The sequence below is a fragment of the Mastigoproctus giganteus genome, chromosome 9, assembly GCF_048544385.1.
Source record: "Mastigoproctus giganteus isolate SK-2022 chromosome 9, ASM4854438v1, whole genome shotgun sequence".
Classification (NCBI taxonomy): Eukaryota; Metazoa; Arthropoda; class Arachnida; order Uropygi; family Thelyphonidae; genus Mastigoproctus; species Mastigoproctus giganteus.
This window is the reverse complement of record NC_143583.1, coordinates 130743847-130762600: the sequence shown is the minus strand read 5'-3', so window position 1 is coordinate 130762600 and position 18754 is coordinate 130743847. Positions and strand designations below refer to the sequence as shown.

The 18754-nt window shown below is 38.4% G+C and overlaps 1 protein-coding gene across 1 annotated transcript in view; it reads right to left on the bottom strand.

Annotated features, from left to right (window-relative positions):
* The window catches only part of LOC150080734 (AN1-type zinc finger protein 2A), a 100181-nt gene that overhangs the window by 73572 nt on the left and 7855 nt on the right, over positions 1 to 18754 (bottom strand). The window contains exon 2 of the mRNA XM_090381287.1: positions 8478 to 8520. Coding sequence (XP_090237413.1) covers positions 8478 to 8520 — 43 coding nt within the window. The remainder of the gene's footprint in view (positions 1 to 8477; positions 8521 to 18754) is intronic.

The window sequence follows — 18754 nt, the reverse complement described above, 5'->3', positions numbered from 1 at the left end:
TTAAAGTTAAAATCTGGGAAGGGATATCTTATCACAAAAAGGGGGTAATACTACTGCCAGGTTAAAAAGCAAAGCAAAAATGGATAAGAAAATCTGAATGGCAAATATTTCTAATAAAATGGAATGTACATAGTACACACGTTTGATTTAAGTATTTAATCGCACATATGTGCTATATACATTCCAATGATAGTATGTATTATTGTATGATATTTGAAAATGGTTATGAAGTTACTACAATTCAGCATATCAATCAAAGGCAATGTAATAGACAATTTTAGAATAAGCAGATCAGTTTCCTTTGAATCTGCAACTTTTTCCCTGGAGGTACAAAAACATTTTTGTTGTTGTTGACTAGTGTAATTGTTATTGACAGAGAAGGTGGTCTTTTCTAATCTGTTAACAAGAGGGTGGCATTTTGTTTATATTTTTGAACTTAAATTCCATAGGAAACACTTAATTCTGTGCATTTATTTGTCTTTAAAAATAATTGGACATTAATATTTTTATTAATCTTTATACTAAGATGCATTTAGGGCTAGAGCCTCAAGCTGAGAGCAATTTTATTCACAATACGAGATAACTTAAAACGATGCCGTCTTATAAATATTCTGTTTATTCAGAAATGGCTGTGTATTAATGATGCTATTCCACTTAATATATATATAGTCTTAATCTTTATATTAAATGTTTAGCGTTTTTTTTTTTTTTTTTGTAGTGGGGAGGGTACCATCAAAGCCATACTGTTTGCATTGCATGGAAATAAAATGCCTGCAGAAGTTGTGACAACTCATGGCAAGCTTTTCCCCCAGTTGTTTATTGTGGCCATATTTGTTATTCTTTCCTTTCTAATTATGTTGCACAATCTAACCAGGGCCAGAGATTTCTAATGTCCAGCCATGGAAGGATTGTACAAGGCTCAAGTGGTAGAATTTTTCTCAGCCTGGTCTGTGCTTGTTAACAGGAGAGGCTGCTTCTACAGGGATGGAATACACTTAAATAGAAAGGGTGCAAAAATATTTCCTGACTGTATTGTGGCAGAGTTACATGGGTCGGAAAACTGCTACCTTGGGGGGGGGGGGATACACAGACTAATAGATTAACAGTAGCCGCTGGCAGAGGTAAAAGTGATTCTTGCACTACTTCTATTGAAATGCAATTGAGCAGCAGCAATGCAATGGGAAATTCCAGAACTGCTGGTCATAGTGGAACAAGATAAATACATCGGCTGTGTTAGGGTAACTAAAAGTAGAAACAGGTGCATGTATACTTGCATGTACACCAATGCAAGGAGTATAGTTAATAAATTCGATGAGCTTGAAGTGCTAGTCAAGACATCAAAGGCAGATATTGTTGGGATATCAGAGACATGAGCTCACACAGACACAAGCAGTGCAGAACTGGAATTTGGGGAGTACAATGTGTACAGAAAAGATAGGAAGGGAGAAGGGGTTATGCTGTTAGTTAAGAAACAAAATCTAAGGAAGTGCATCCAATTGATGTTGGTGGACAATGCAATGTTGAGTCTGTTTGGTGTGACATAAGCACTGGGAAAAGAAAAATGAGGTGTGTGTTATAGGCTTAATGAATCTGACTAGTATAATGAGCAATTGTGCAGAGAAATAGTGGGCCAGTAAATTAGAGTGTCTTATTATGGGGGATTTTAATTTCCCAGATATTAACTGGAATTTGTGGGTTGGTCACTCACACACTAGCAAGGCTTTTGTGGATTTATTGGATGATTGTTTTCTACAGAAGCATGTTCGGGAGGCAACTAGAGGGAGTAATACTATTGATCTGATTATCAGTAATGATTCTTTATGCATCAAGAATCTGCAGATAAAGGAACCACTAGGTGGCAGTGATCAGTGTGCTGAAGTGGGATTTACACAAAGAGGTAACTACCATCAAGGGTAAAGGGAAGAGTTTTTGCTTTCGTAAAGGTGACTACGGTGGTCTGAGACAGTATTTAAATTTTATACGGTGGAACCAACTGATGTTACCAAGATCAAATTCAAAATGGGAAGCATTCAAAGAATTAATCTTGGAATGCTACTAGGCTTTTCATACCAACAAAGAAATATTGTTCAAGATTTAGGGCTAAATGGAAGTCAGATGAACTAATTAGACATATGACAGAGAAAAAAAATGCATGGAATACATATAAATTAACAAGTGACACAGAAGCCTATGATACATATAAGCTGGTCTGTAACCAAGTTACAAACAAGGTTAGGCAGGCAAAGGTAGATTACGAGAAATCTTTGGCAAAGGATGCAAACAAAAACAGCAAAGAGTTCATTACTTATGTAAACTCTAGAAGGGGATGAATCAGATTGGTCCACTTGATATCGATGGTTCAACTGTTGATGATCCTGCTCAGGTAGCTAACAAACTAAATGAATATTTTGTATCTACATTCATACATGAGGGGTTATTCAGGGAGGGGAATGCCAGAGGTGTATTCAACTCTCCCAGCAAGCTAAATAATCTTGTAATAACTGAGAGTAAATTGGAGGAGAAACACAAGAAAGGCACCTGGGGTGGATGGAATCTATCCAGTTATATTAAAGGAGATGGCAAAGGAAGTAAGCAAACTCTTAGCCATAATTATGAGAGCTTCCCTGGACTCAGGGGAGGTAACCCATGTACTGGAGATGTGCAAATGTGACCTCAATCCACAAAGGAGGATCAGAGGGAGACACAGGTAATTATAGACTTGTTAGTTTAACTTCTGTTCCAGGAAAATTAATGGAGGCACTGGTTAAAGAAGCACTGCAGGATTCATCTAGACAAGACTTCACTTATAGCTCGGACACAGCATGGGTTTGTCAAGGGGAAGTCTTGTCTGACAAATTTGATTGGATACTATGATGTAGTCACAAAGGAACTGGATGCAAAGAATAACTTTGATATCGTATATTTGGATCTTAGAAAAGCCTTTGATACTGTTGCGCATGGAAGACTGCTGCACAAATTGGAGTAGTGTGGCATTGGAGGCAAATTGCTGCTATGGATAAAGGGATGGTTGATTGGGAGAAGGCAGAGTGGTAATCAATGGACACTGCTCTTAGTGGACAAATGTTATTAGTGGAGTCCCTCAGGGTTCAGTGTTTGGTCCATTGTTTTCTGTATTTATAAATGATATTGATATATCAGGCTTAATGTCCAAGTTAGCAGACGATACAAAGGTTGGCAAGGTTGTTAATAACAATAATGACAGTACACTGCTGCAACAGGATATAGAAAAGTTGAGCAGATGTGCTGATAGGTGGCAAATGAAGTTTAAAATTGACAAATGTAAAGTACTACATATGGGAAGCAGTAATCCTAGAGTAACATATCAACTCTGTGGTACTACACTGACAGTGGTAGAGAATGAAAAGGACCTGGTGGTAATTGTGCAGGCAGATATGAAGTTTTCTGAGCAGTGCAGATGGGCTGCAAGAGTAGCTCATGGTGTCTTGTCAATGATATACAGGAATTTTTCTAGCAGGGATAAGGAGGTGATTATTCTCTTGTATAAGGCAATGGTTAGACCACACCTTGAGTACTGTATAGAGGTCTGGAGGCCTCATTTTAAGAAGGATGTAGAGCTGTTGGAACAAGTACAGAGAAGGGCAACAAGATTAGTGAATGGAACAAAGGGTTGCTCTTACAAAGAAAGGCTTAAGTTTTGCAAATTACAGCGTCTGGAGACTAGGCACCTGCGAGGTGATCTGATTGAGGTTTATAAAACCTTGAGTGGTTTGAGCTTTCTCACTGCTGATGCGATTCTTCCTCTTGCTCAGAATAATTGCCTAAGAGGGCATAAATTCAAATTGAGGGAAGACGGTTGTAGGATAGATGTGCGGAAGTTTGCCTTTAACCAGCGGATGGTTGATTGCTGGAACACACTTCCATCTGTCGCTGTAGAAGTTTATAGCTTAAATAGATTGAAAGCAGAGCTTGACAAACATTTGATGGGTGAAATAAGGGTTTTCTTTTTTTTTTTTTGGATGATGCTATATAAGCTTGCTTCATGTGCCTTTGATAATGCTAATGTACAGTATAGCTGTTTAATATTAGAAGAAAAAAAAAAAAACCATGCATATACTGTATTCAATGACAGCTATGAAAAATTTTGTTTACGATTTCCACTTTCATCTGATGCTCAAGAGTATAAGCAGCTGATGACAGCATACAAGTATGAGAATTATTCAGAAAACAAAAAAAAAAAAAACAACCCTGTGAAAACTGCCTTTTTTCTACCTCAAGTTTGTTTAAATTGACACCTACATTATATGCCAAAAGATTATTATTGAGACTGCATTTCTTTGCAGAAGTGAGTGAAGCCAAAATTTTAAAATAAACGAACACATAACAATAAAATAAAACTCTGTAATTTCCTCCTCAGCAGATGATCTCTGAATTATCCCAGGCTGTCAGTGTCTACCATCCATGCAACTTATTCCAGTAATAAACTTGCTGGCTAAAGGAAAACTTCCTACAATTCAGTCTAAACCTTTTCCCTCTGAATATATGACCTCTAATTTTGGTATTATATATAAAACTTTGCCTTCATTCATTTTACTATCCCCATCAGAGCCTTACAGACCTATTCAGTCCCATTTAAGGTGCCTAGTTACTAAGTTCTTACATTAGCATTAGTTGAGGCATATGATGCAAGAAAGCAGGCTTATACAGCATCAGAAAAAACCTTTCCCATTTCACCCATTCGGTCACTCCAAATGTTTGTCTAGTTCAGCCTTAAATTTATTTAAGCTATCAACTTTCACATCAACAGATGGAAGTCTGTTCCAGCAATCAACTACCCGTTGGCTAAAGGCAAACTTCCGCACATCTATTCTACAACAGTCTTCCTCTATTTGAATCTATGCCCCCTCGGGTTCTTAATCTGGGCAAGCAGAAGCATCCTGTCAGCACTGGGCCTGCTCAAACCATTCAAGGCCTTATACACCTCAATGAGATCACCCCACAGGTGCCTAGTCTCCAGATACTGCAACTTGCAGAGCTTAAGCCTTCTTTCGTAAGCACACTCCTTTGTTCCTCTTACCAATCTTGTTGCCCTTCTCTATACTCGTTCTAGCAACTCTACATCCTTCCTAAAATGAGGCCTCCAGACTTGTATACAGTATTCAAGGTGTGGCCTGACCATTGCCTTATACAAAGGGATAATCACCTCCTTGACTCTGCTAGCAAAATTCCTATATATAATTGACAAAATTCCCACATTGAAAAGTTTTTCCTGCTGATTTCACCAAGCACACTTTCCATCTTTGGGCCTTTTCAAGAAGGTTTTTTTTTTTTGGTACAGCTTCAATTCTTGGACAGAGCATGGCAGCTATATTTCCAATGCAATCTTATAAATTGCCTTGTAAAAGCACATAAGAAACAATACAACAGCAGCAGGTAGTAGTAACCTCAAATGATATCGTAGCAGGGAGCAAAAACATAAGTGCTCACAAAGATGTTGGCTATCTCCAAATAGGCCTACAAGGCTGGGACAATTCATATTGAACAATTAGACTTTACACCAGCCAGTATTCAAATAAAAAAAATTTCAATCCTGAAACTAAAACACTTTATTTACAATAAAATAAATATTTCAAGCGAATGAAATGAAATATATATAGTCTAAAACTGATGAGATTTAATTTACAATAAAATAAAAAATATATAAAATAAAATGATAAGTGATAAAAACAGTTAAAAAAAAAAAATACCGTAACAACTGTAGCTTTCCGAGACAGCTGTCTCCTCTCTCAACAGCATATTTCTACTGTATGGCACATCCTTAAATAGCAGATCCACGGCACTCGTCACATGATTCCTCAGGAATATAGCTGAAATTTCCCATTTATGCACTGGAACCAGAAATGGCTTGGGAGCGTGCTAGCTGAAACCATTCATCTTGTCCAAGAACAACGGTTTCAAAGAGGGGATGTAAGTGTACACCCTTGTCTCCTTTAATGGAATTGCTAGCTGCCCCAATACGTAAACTCTCAAGCCATTTATGGTCCCAGAACCCCTGTGCACGATCCATGATGACAGCATCCTACGGGGAGATTTGATGTTGCTTCTCCCAGAAGTGTTCTGCCATGGCAGATTTCCCATAGTTTGTGGACTTTATTGCATTCATATGCTCCCCCAGATGGTCTTTCAGTCGTCGCCCCGTCTCACCTACATAACACATCCCACAATCTGGGCATTTAATTTCGTATACCACCCCACTGTTGGCTTCTTTCGTTATGGGGTCTTTGACACAAGATATCACTGTGTACAACCTCCGTCCCGGGAGTTGCACACAGCGTATCTGGCACTCCCGAATTATTCATGCAATGTGGTCTGAAAGGCCCAGATAGTAGGGAATGTATGCAGTGCTCACATTGGCGAACGGCTCAGTACGGGTGGACTCCGCTTCTCTAATAATTCTGTCCAACACCCTCTGGGGGTAGCCGCATGTATGTAGGTGAGACGGGGCGACGACTGAAAGACCGTCTGGGGGAGCATATGAATGCAATAAAGTCCGCAAACTATGGGAAGTCTGCTGTGGCAGAACACTTCTGGGAGAAGCAATATCAAATCTCCCCGGAGGATGCTGTCATCACGGATCATGCACAGGGGTTCTGGGACTGTAAATGGTTTGAGAGTTTACGTATTGGGGCAGCTAGCAATTCCATTAATAGAGACAAGAGTGTACGCCTACATCCCCTCTTTGAAACTGTTGTTCTTGGGTGAGATGAACGGTTTCAGCTAGCGCCCTCCAGAGCCATTTCCGGTGTATAAATGGGAAATTCCAGCCATATTCCCGAGGAACCATGTGACGAGTGCCGTGGATCTGCTATTTAAGGATGTGCCACACAGCAGAAATATGCTGTTAAGAAAGGAGACCGCTGTCTCCGAAAGCTACAGTTGTTACGGTATTTTATTAACTGTTTTTATCATCATATTTTATATATATTTTTATTTTATTGTAAATTAAATCATATCAGTTTTAGACTACTATATATTTCATTCGCTTGTAATTTTATTTTATTGTAAATAAAGTGTTTTAGTTGCAGGATTGAAATTTATTTGAATACCGGCTAGTAAAGTCTAATTGTTCAATAAGATGTGGGCTTCCTCCTATTTCTAATATTATTGTTGAAGGGCATCCTGATACATGGCTGGGTTAAACTAGTTTAGTTTAAATACATATCTTCTGTCTGAAATGTAAAAATATTTTGTTAAAACTGCTCAAAGGAGCAAAAAAAAAAAAAAAAAAAAAAGTTGAAATTCTGGATTTAAAGAAAAAAATTTAATAAAAAATAAACTTTCTATGCAATAGCAGAGGCAATGCTTTCATACTGTTAGTTACCTGAAAATGAAATGACTGTTGTTAGTACTGGATATCCAGAGGGATGAGTGGGGGACTGAATTTGGGAAATGGAAAAATTTTTGCAAATAACAGCAACAGTTACTTTATATACATTACAATATGGCCTTTCACAGCCACAAGGTCCAGGCTTAACAAAAGAGATGACAAACCACATCCAGACAGGAGGCATACCATGTCAGGTAGAAAGCAGGTTAATACACAAGTAATATTAAATAGTACATCATATAAAGAAAATACAAAGATGTAAAAGGACATTATGGAATAATATATAATAACAAGGTAGCATACGAAACAGCAAATTAATGAAACTGATTAGTCAAAACAATGATTAAATGATATTAAAAAGAAATATAATATGAGAACTATAAGTTATATACATTACATAGAGTATTGCTTATACTCAAATACACAAGTGTCAACTTTCAGTGGACATGAAGGAAAGGTGGGCTTTAAGAACTTTTGTCAACTATAAGAAGCAACATAACGAAGTAAATTATAAAACAAAAATGTATTTAAAAGTAAAACAATAAGACAAAATAATAAAGACTGCACATTTAGTATTCATCTTCATTTACTATATATAAAAAAAAAAAAATTTCCCAAGAGAAACATTATTACGGGGAAGTTTCATTGCATTAAAGTTTATTTGCTAATATTAATTATTACTGAATGATCTCTAATAGGAATTTCCATTTGGCCAGCTTGCATTCAACAGGAACAAACAAACTTAAGAGTTGCAATGTTAATTAACAACCACTAATCTGAAACATTACACACACTCGCCATGTATTCACAAATGAATGGTTATGGGCATGATCCACAATGGTTATCCATAACAAAATGGATCATGCCTATAACCACATTAAATCAATTTGGCATACGTTATTATATCTCACTCAAATTATCCATAAATAAAACACCTATATTAAGTAATTTGCCATATTCATGGTGTACAGTTATGTGCCACAGAACCATCCTTTTCTCAATTTTGCATATTTTAGGTAGGTCCTTCAAAAATTGTAAGATGTTTAATTGCATTTAATACAAATGCCTAAGATTAAAGATTATAATTAAAAAATAAATAATATGCACTTACCAAAATATCTGTGCACAGGCATCACATTTCATAGGCAGAAAATCTGAAGTAAAAGAAAAACTATTAAAACAATTCTTAACATTGATTCAAGTTCTTTAATGACACTAGCCAACAAAAAATATATTTTTTGTCATACCTCCGCAATGAAAATTGCGATTCTGGAGGAAATGAGCTAATTCCAAAAATCACCATAAAAAGTCTATATGTCTACATCAAAAGATGTACCAACATTTAATGTCAAAATAAGGGATTTATTCATACAATTCAAGTTTGTAGTACAAGTGTAAAAAAAAAAATATTATACATTCTATTACGTTTGGAGGATAGATTTATAACCCTGAGAACATGTCACAATCAGTTAATACTTGAAAAACCTTGGCACAGCCTACAAAAATCCTCATCAAAAGTGCCAAGTGTGCTCTTTTCAAAATATTGCATCGGAATTTGAACCTAAGAACCATTAGGTAGAAGTCTGATTATGTTTATCACAAGAAAAGGGCACAAAAGGTGATATAGTACAATTATATCACCTTTTAAGGGCTCAAAAGGTGATATAGTTGTACACATTGGCACTAATGATATTAAGAGTAGGAGACCGGCGGAATTACTTAGCAAGTACAGGCCACCGTTGAAAAAAAGCCTCGAATTAGGGTTGAATTTGAAAGTGTCTACAATACTGCCCAGACACAATAGGAGGGAGTATATGATGAGAGCCTTGTCGATCAATTCGGCCCTGGAGGGATTGTGCAAGGCTCAAGGGGTAGAATTTTTTTCAGCCTGGTCTGTACTTGTTAACAGGAGAGACTGCTTCTACAGGGATGGGATACACTTAAATAGAAAGGGTGCAAGAATTTTTGCTGATGCTGTCGAGACAGTGTTAGGTGGGCCGGAAAACTGCTAGTTGGGGGGGAAACAAGGACTAATAGATTAACAGTAGCCACTGGCAGAGGTGGAAGTGATTCTTGCACTGCTTCTATTGAAATGAGCAGAAGCCTGAAAAACAAGATGCAGGATATTTCAGAGACTGCTGGGAGTCATTGCAGTACAAGTAAACATGGGTTGTGTTAGGGTAGCTAAGAATAGAAACAGGTGCATGCATACTTGCGTGTACACCAATGCTAGGAGTTTGGTAAATAAATTTGAGGTTGTTGTTGTTATTTGGTTTTTAGGAGCATTAGCAACTAAGGCCATATTGCTCCGGGATATGCGGTGGTCATTCCCTGAATGACCTTTCCGCATCCTCCGTATTTGGTGGTGACGGGCTCGAACCCCGCTCTAATCAAGAAGCATGTGCTACACACTGCTGCTCCTTCCCACCTGGCTACAGAGGCGCCAGAATTTGAGGTATTGCTCAAAACATCAAAGGCAGATATTGTTGGGATATCAGAGACGCGGTGTCATACAGATATAAGGAATGCGGAACTGGAATTTGGGGAATACAATGTGTATAGAAAGGATAGACAGGACAGGAGGGGTGGAGGGGTTATGCTATTAGTTAAGAAACATAAAATCCAAGGAAGTGAAGCCAGTCGACATTGATGGACAGGGCAGTGTCGAGTCAGTTTGGTGTGACATAAGCATAGGGAAATCAAAATTGAGAGTATTTTTTTTTTTTTTTTTTTTTTGATTTGGTAGTTGTTGGCGCATCGGCTTCTGTGGCCATATTGCACCTCCCAAGGTTTTTGCTGTACTTTGATCCAAGCCCGAGGCGGGAATCGAACCCGCGACCTTTGGGTTGCCGGGCAGGTACTTTACCCACTCGGCTAGCCCGGTCGGCAAATTGAGAGTAGGAGTGTGCTATAAGCCTAATGACTCTGATGAGTATAATAAGATATTGTACAGGGAAATGGAGTGGACCAGTAAATCAGAGTCTTATGGGGGATTTTAATTTCCCAGATATTGACTGGAATTTGTGGGTTGGTCACACACACTAGCCAGGCTTTTGTGGATTTATTGGATGATTGTTTTCTACATCAGCATGTTCGTGAGGCAACAAGAGGGAGCAATACTCTTGATCTGATTATCAGTAGTGATTCTTCATGCATTAAGAATCTGCAGATAAATGAACCACTAGGTGGCAGTGATCACAGTGTGTTGAAGTGGGATTTACTCAAGGAGGTACTCTACCACCAGAGGTAAAGGGAAGGGTTTTTGTTTTCGTAAAGGCGACTATGATGGTCTGAGACAGTATTTAAATTCTATACAGTGGGACCAACTGATGATGTTACCAACAGCAAACTCAAAATGGGAAGCATTCAAGGAACTAATCTTGGAGGCTACCAGGCTTTACATACCAACTAAGAAATATTGTTCAAGGTTTAGGCCTAAATGGTTGTCAGATGAACTAATGAGACATGTGGCAGAGAAGAAAAATGCATGGGATACATACAAATTAATGGGTGACATGGAAGCCTATGATAGATATAAGTTGGTCTGTAACCAAGTCACAAAGGAGATTAGGAAGGCAAAGGCAGACTACAAAAAATCTTTGGCAAAGGATGCAAAGAAAAACAGAAAAGTTCTTTACCTATTTAAACTCGAGAAGGAAAGGGATGAATCAGATTGGTCCACTGAATATTGATGGTTCAACAGTTGAGGATCCTGCTCAGGTGGCTAACAATTTAAACGAGTATTTTGCATCTACATTCACGCATGAGGAGTTATTCAGGAAGGAGAATGACATAGGTAAAGTAGACATTGGCAGTGAGCTAGATGATTTTGTAATAACTGAAAGGAAAGTGGAGCAGAGATTGTTGAGGATAAACATAAAAAAGGCACCTGGGGTGGATAAGATCTATCCAGTTATATTAAAGGAGGCAGCAAAGGAAGTAAGCAAACCCCTAGCCATAATTATGAGAGCTTCTTTGGACTCAGGGGAGGTACCCATAGACTGGAGATGTGCAAATGTAACCCCAATTCACAAAGGAGGATCAAAGGCTGACACAAGTAATTATAAACTTGTTAGTTTAACTTCTGTTCCAGGAAAATTAATGGAGGCACTGGTTAAAGAAGCACTGCAGGATCATCTAGACAAGAATTCAGTTATAGCTCAAGACACAGCATGGTTTTGTTAAGGGCAGGTCTTGCCTGACCAATTTGATTGGATACTATGATGTAGTCACAAAAGAACTGGATGCAGGGAATAACTTTGATATGATATTGGATCTTAGAAAGGCTTTTGATACTGTTGCACATGGAAGACTGCTGCACAAATTAGAGCAGTGTGGCATTGGAGGCAAATTGCTGCTATGGATAAGGGGATGGTTGAGTGGCAGAAGACAGAGTGGTAATCAATGGACACTGCTCAACGTGGACTAATGTTATTAGTGGAGTTCCTCAGGGTTCAGTGTTGGGTCCATTGTTGTTTTCGGTGTTTATGAATGATATTGATGATGGTATATCAAGTTTAATGTCCAAGTTTGCAGATGATACAAAGGTTGGCAGGGTTGTTAAGGACACTACTGACGCTATGCTGCTGCAACAGGATCTGGAAAGGTTGAACAGATGGGCTGAGAGGTGGCAAATGAAGTTTAACATTGACAAATGTAAAGTACTACATATGGGAAACAGTAACCCTAGAGCAACGTATCAACTCTGCGGTACTACACTGACAGTGGTGGAGAATGAAAAGGACCTGGGGGTAATTGTGCAGGCAGATATGAAGTTCTCCGAGCAGTGCAGACGAGCTGCAAAAGTAGCTCATGCTGTCTTGTCAATGATATACAGGAATTTTTCTAGCAGGGATAAGGAGGTGATTATTCCCTTGTATAAGGCAATGGTTAGGCCACATCTTGAGTACTGTATACAAGTCTGGAAGCCTCATTTCAAGAAGGATGTAGAGCTGCTGGAATGGGTACAGAGAAAGGCAACAAGGTTAGTGAACGGAACGAAGGGTTGCTCTTACAAAGAAAGGCTCAAGTTTTGCAAATTAGAGTCTGGAGACTAGGCACCAGCGAGGTGATCTGATAGGTGTATAAGGCTTTGAATGGGTTGAGCATGCTCAATGCCAATGGGATTCTTCCTCTTGCTCAGAATAATCACCTCAGAGGGCATAAATTCAAATTGAGGAAGGACGGATGTCGGATAGATGTGCGGAAATTTGCCTTTGGCCAGCGGGTGGTTGGTTGGTTGGTGGAACAGACTTCCATCATCTGTTGTTGAAGTTGATAGCCTAAACAAATTTAAGGCTCAACTGGACAGGTATTTCGAACAAACGGAGGGGTGAAATGGGAGTGGTTTTTTTTTTTTTTTTTTGGCTGATGCTGAATAAGCTTGCTTTCTTGCATCATATGCCTCTACTAATGCTAATACCGAAGCCTGAACAGATTGCTAAAATTAAGAGAATTAGCTTATATCTGTTAAAATAAAATCAGTATGTCTTACATCACTGGCTAGATTATGCAAAATTGGCATATTTCAGTAAAAAGTAACTCCCTCTATATTTAATAACTGTGATGTGATACTATCATGATGATTTTCGAAATTTACGCATAACAATTGGTTAAAAACAACATTTAAGTTCTTGGAGGTAAAAATCGTGTTGGCTAGTGTAATTGTTAAATTTTTACAAAATGAAATAGGTAAAAGATCCTACACACCTGTGATAAACAGAAAGGAGAATTTGTTTGTCATACACCAGCACTGTGTTTCTGCTCATTACATATTCTGCAAGAATGACCGTGCACTTCATGTATAATCAGTTCACGCTTCGATATCTTGCAAAAATTTCTGCACAACATTCTAATACAGACCATTAATACAAGGGTAGTTGTACTTCATTAAATCCTGAAGTACAGTATAACTTCAGATTATATCTTCCTGTGAGAAAAATTTTATATGCTCATTTGCATAAGGTTTGTAAATGTATTAAACATCTTTTCATCTCTGATATTAACTTTCAGTGAAGTTACTATTAATGAATCAACTTTAATTGCAACAGTTGTAGAAAAACTGTTGATCATTTCATCTGACCCGTAATTTTTTCTTATCTCCGAAATGCCATGCAATGTTTCTTCACTACTCTATAATAATTATTCTTACTTTTATTTTAATTCTAACCTCTCTAGCTTAACTGTGCTAGTGTATCGTCACTACCGTATTTGCCTGACAGCAAACTGAGAGTCTACCACATAAAACAGTTTGGTCCAGACTGATTAGAAAATGAATTTTTCTGGATAACCAAAACCATGATAATCCAAAAATGAAAGAAAAAAAAACTCTGAAATGTGATGAAAATAAAAATTTATTTACATACATATTCATAAAAATATACTACAGCACTGGAAGATCTGACAGTTTTAATATGTACATAAAGATAAGGAAAACAATAGTTTGCTTTTTCCCCATTGTTAGCCTTCCTCTGAAGAGGAAATTACTATTTAAAGCATCATCTTGCCAGCAAAAAACCAGCACCATGTTCTGTGTAGTCAAGCAGAGAATCCATGTGACACAAAATGGAATTAACTGGAGCTGTGAAGACCACCATTTAATCTGCCTACAGATAATGGGGAGTCCACCATATATACAGGGAATCCTATGACTTTGTCATCACTTCAGTAGGTGAATCCAGAGATCATTCTGAATGAAAGACATTGATTCAATTCTAAATGATTATGGTATTTGAAATGTAGCAGCTACACATATGCACAGCAAGCATGGGCATTTATGCAAGCTGGTGCAATACTAGCACATTATCTACAATAGCAAACAGCTTGTACTGATTCATAACAGAACTGTGAGCAGGTCACTGTTCCAGTGAAGAATATGGGGATATATATATATATATATATATATATATATATATATATACACACACACACAGTATTTTATGTGCATGTTTTGCATTGGTAACATCAATACTACATTTAAGAATACTGGCAATAAGTCCCACAACAAAGAATCACAGAAATACAAATGTTTATTAATATTCAGCAATTTTTGTAAGTAGCTCACTGCCCAGTATGTTGGTGACAGCGAAACATTCAATATGATGGCTGTTAGTGAGAAGAACAAATAGTTATACTATGCAAATTGTGCATAGTGAGTTTTTTGTCTGACAGCACCGAGATCTCCCCCAACTCCGCGTTTTTAATCTGTGCAGAATACAATACTCTGCATAAGGCCAGGGTGTGCGTTAATGTATGTTTTGTGAAGTATTAGTGTGGGTTGTGTTGTTCCTCTGGCCACTTAGCCTGGGGCCCGTGGAGAGCCACTAACACTCCCAGTTTCCATCACTGTCCTCCACCCAAGCAAACCTTTTTTTTTTTTATTGGAAAGGAGATAATGGGGAGATAGTGAAGAGAGTGGGATAAATGGGGTAGAAAACAGAGGGGGACAGTAGTTGAGGCACCTGCCTGATTTGAAAAGGGAGACAATAAGGGGACCCCTGGTATAGGATGCTTATCCTGATCCAGAAGGTGAGAGTTGAAAGTGGGTGGTGGGGTGAGCCACCAGGCAAAAGGGTGGGGGAAGGAGACAACCATCCCAGGTGTAGGAATAAAAGACATGGGGAAAAATCCCTATGGTGGAGCATGCCACTGGCCATTAGGGTAACTTGACTGGGGGTTACTCTAATGGCCAGTGTCAGCATACCACACCATGCCAGCTAGGAAAAGCTACAGTACGGTGTCAGCTTAGATAACCATGAGGCCTACGAGGGCCTGCATAGTCTGTCTGTCCGGTGAAGAGGCTAAAAGAGAACATGCAATTAATAATTTTCATTCACTCAACATGCACACAATTTTATTTTTTAGGTTTTTCTTACATTTTCTATATTATACAGTCAAGTATGTTACAATAAACAGTTTTTATCAATAAAATCAGGATGCTACAACAAATGCAGAGGAATACTAATCTGCCGACTTGGCACGCGAGTGTGCATGATGTGTCTGAGCGTTCCTGCTTTGATTAGAGCATCAGTTATCTTTGTTATCGTTTGTAAGGTTCAGCTATTAGTTTAGCTCAGTTATCTGCTTATTTGTCCCCTTCAGCAGTGAAAATATATTTTTTAATTATTCTGCTATATAATTTTAGCCAAGAGCTGGTAAAATAGAGTGAGAAAGCTAATTAACTTAAACATTAAGAAAGAAAATTTACAAGCCAGAAAGTGGAAAAGTGTAGGAGATCTAAATGCTGAATATGGTATGGCTAAATCAACGATCAGTACAATTTTAAAAAACAAGGAAGAAATAAAAAGTGCACAGGTCGTTTTTCCCAGAAAAACGAACTGTGCACTTTGTGTCAGTGAGGCGATTATTTGTGAAAAGGCCAATTGTTTGAGGAGTTTGGTACTAAGGCTCCTAGTACAAGTACTGGTTCTGTGAAGGAATTTTTTGGCACCAAGGGGTGTTTTACCGGATTTAGGAAAAGGACTGGATTACAGTGTTGTGAGGCATGGTGAGGCTGCCAGTGCAGATAGGGATGCTGCCGAGCAACATTGTGAGAAATTTAAGAAAATAATTGAGGATGGAGGCTTTCTTTCGCAGAAGGTGTTTAACTGTGATGAAACTAGCCTTTTCTGGAAGAGAAGGCCACGCAGAACATATATCATGAAGGATGAGACCACCTTTCCTGGTCATAAGCCAATGAAAGACCGCGTTACATTGCTCTTTTGTGCCACTTCTTCGAGTGACTGCAAGGTCAAAACCACTGCTTGTGTACCATTCGGAGAACCAGAGATTTTAAAAACATCCAGAAAAACCGCCTTGGGGTTTTGTGGCATTCCAACCACAAGGCTTGGGTGACCAGGAGTCTTTTCTTCGACTGATGTGTTTGGCACCACCGTCTGGGACTACCTTAGGGAGAAGGATCTTCCATTGAAGGTTCTTTTGGTCATGGACAAAAACCTAGCCCACCCTCCTAATTTGATGAAAGAATTAGCAGACGAGTTCAGTTTTATCAAGGTTCACTTCTTGCCACCTAATACAACGCCTACGGACCAGCAGGTGATTGCAAATTAAAAAAAAAAAAAAAAAAAAAAAAACTCTACACTAAGGCACTATTCAGGAAGTGTTTGAGGCCACTTCTTCCAGTGATGTGGCTCTGAAGGACTTTTGGAAAGGGTCACTTCAATATAGCGGATGCTGTTTTCCTAATTGTGGTGGCTTGGAAGGAGGTTTCTGTTAGGTGCTTTAATTCGGCTCAGAGGCCATTGTGGCCTGCCGTTGTAGCTCCAAGGGACTTTGAAGACTTTCAACAGTTGAAGGAAGAGCCTGTGCAGGAAATTGTGTTCTTTCATTCAGTTCATTTGATTAGTCAATCTCAGTCAGTCATTTTCTCATACTCTTATTTTCACTCATGCACATCAACATTCATCTAGTAATGTACAGTCATTTATTCACCCACTCAATTCAGTTTCCCATTCACCACAACACTTAGCTATTCTTATTCAGACATTCACATTTCCCACAACATTGTCTTTCACATTTACCACAACTGCTCAAGCTTCCACATTTATCCCACTAGTGGTTGTAACCAGTACTGGAGCATACCACTTAGGTGGCTTAGGGCTAAAAACATAGCCAACTGAGGCAGAAATTTTCTAGTGATGGCAACTTTAGTTTCTTGCTCCCATTTGGTTTGCCATATTTGATGTAATTGGTTGGCAATTTGTTTTCTTTCTGCCTTATGTCATTGGCAGGGTTAGGGTAATTCCCAGGAATTTTATTCGGATTCCTTTTTTTTTCAGTCTATAATATAGCCTTTTCTTTGCAATTTCCAGATGTAAATGGTAGAGTGCCAGCAAAAACTTGTAGAGCTGAGATACTCACTATACAACATGCTCTGGTTATTGTTCTTTGAATACTGTTTAGGTTTGCCCTGTTTGTTATTATGGTTGTGCGATGGAATCTTACACCAGCTCCATAGGAGATTATAGGTAAAAATACTGCATGGTAGATGAGTGCCAAAGTCCTGTGCTTGAGACCCCAATCAGCTCGGCTGATTCTGGCAATCAGTCCAGCATAGTTCTGCACTTTTTTGGCCATATACACCGATGAGCCAAAACATTATGACCAGCGAGTCATTATGCAAATCGAAGCAACCTGCAGTTGCTTCAATTCTCAACCACAGACCTTACAGGAGTTAAAGGCGCTGCTGGTTATGTGCTAGTATCAGATACCACAAGACGCATTTAAAAATCTTGTAGTGTCCATGCCTTGCCGGTTACGAGCTGGTTTGGCTGCATGTGGAGGACCAACATCATATCAGGTAAGTGGTCATAATGTTTTGGCTCATTGGTGTAAATCAAATGAGGATAGAAGGTTAGTTTAGAATCCAAAAATTTGCCTAAGTACTTCAATTCTTGGACCACATGTATTGGTATTGAGGCAGTGCCTATTTTGATCACTGGTAGTCTGCATATATTTAGTGTTCCTTTTAGTGGTATACATTCAGTTTTTTCTGCCGAAATTTTTAGCATTGGGTCAGTGCCCAGTCTTGCAGCTGTCTTAAGGCAGCATTGGCTCTTTCCTCCAGTACCACTCTTGTATTACTTTTAACCAACAAGACAAGGTCATCAGCAAAGGCGACTAGGGTATACTTTCATCAACCGGTGAAATACCACCACTTTGCTTATTGGAGGCTTGAAGTGGTGAAACCCATGTTTAGTCTCTAGGGCAAAGTTTCTGGCATCCCCTTCCCCCCATGCACGGTACTAAGTACTATAGGTTTTGATACCTTTCGTGTTTGGGGTTTTCATAAAAAAAAATATATATATATATATATATATATATATATATATATATCTGTATATATCTTGAAACGTGTGTACTGCTATACTTCTGTTGTCAAGATAGCTGTTGACACATTGGTAGTGATTCTGTGGCACATTTGTCTGCCAGTCTCCTAAGGATACTTGGCCACCAGAGTCAAATGCACCCGCAAAATCTATAGATATTTACTAGCATGTATTTTTGCTCACAATTATTAACAGTTGATAAGATATAGTGCATGGCATCTTCTGTGAAAGATGCCCCTGCTTGAAGCCAAATCGCTTTTCAGATCTGAAATTTGCTTCATCATAGCTGTTAATTCTACGGAGGAGTAAGCTTTCCATGGTTTTCCCCAAGACTGTGGGATTTTTCTGTGGATTTTTTTAGAATAAGCCTGATTATTACCAGTTTACAAGTTTCTGGAAATTTCTCTTCTATTACACGTATATTAAACAGCTGTAATAGACTTTCAGGGGAAATTTCTACTACTTTTTTAATGGTTTCTATTTCAATTAGGTCATGTCCAGAACACTTGTTTGTTGTTTTTAGTAATGCTAATTGCAGTTA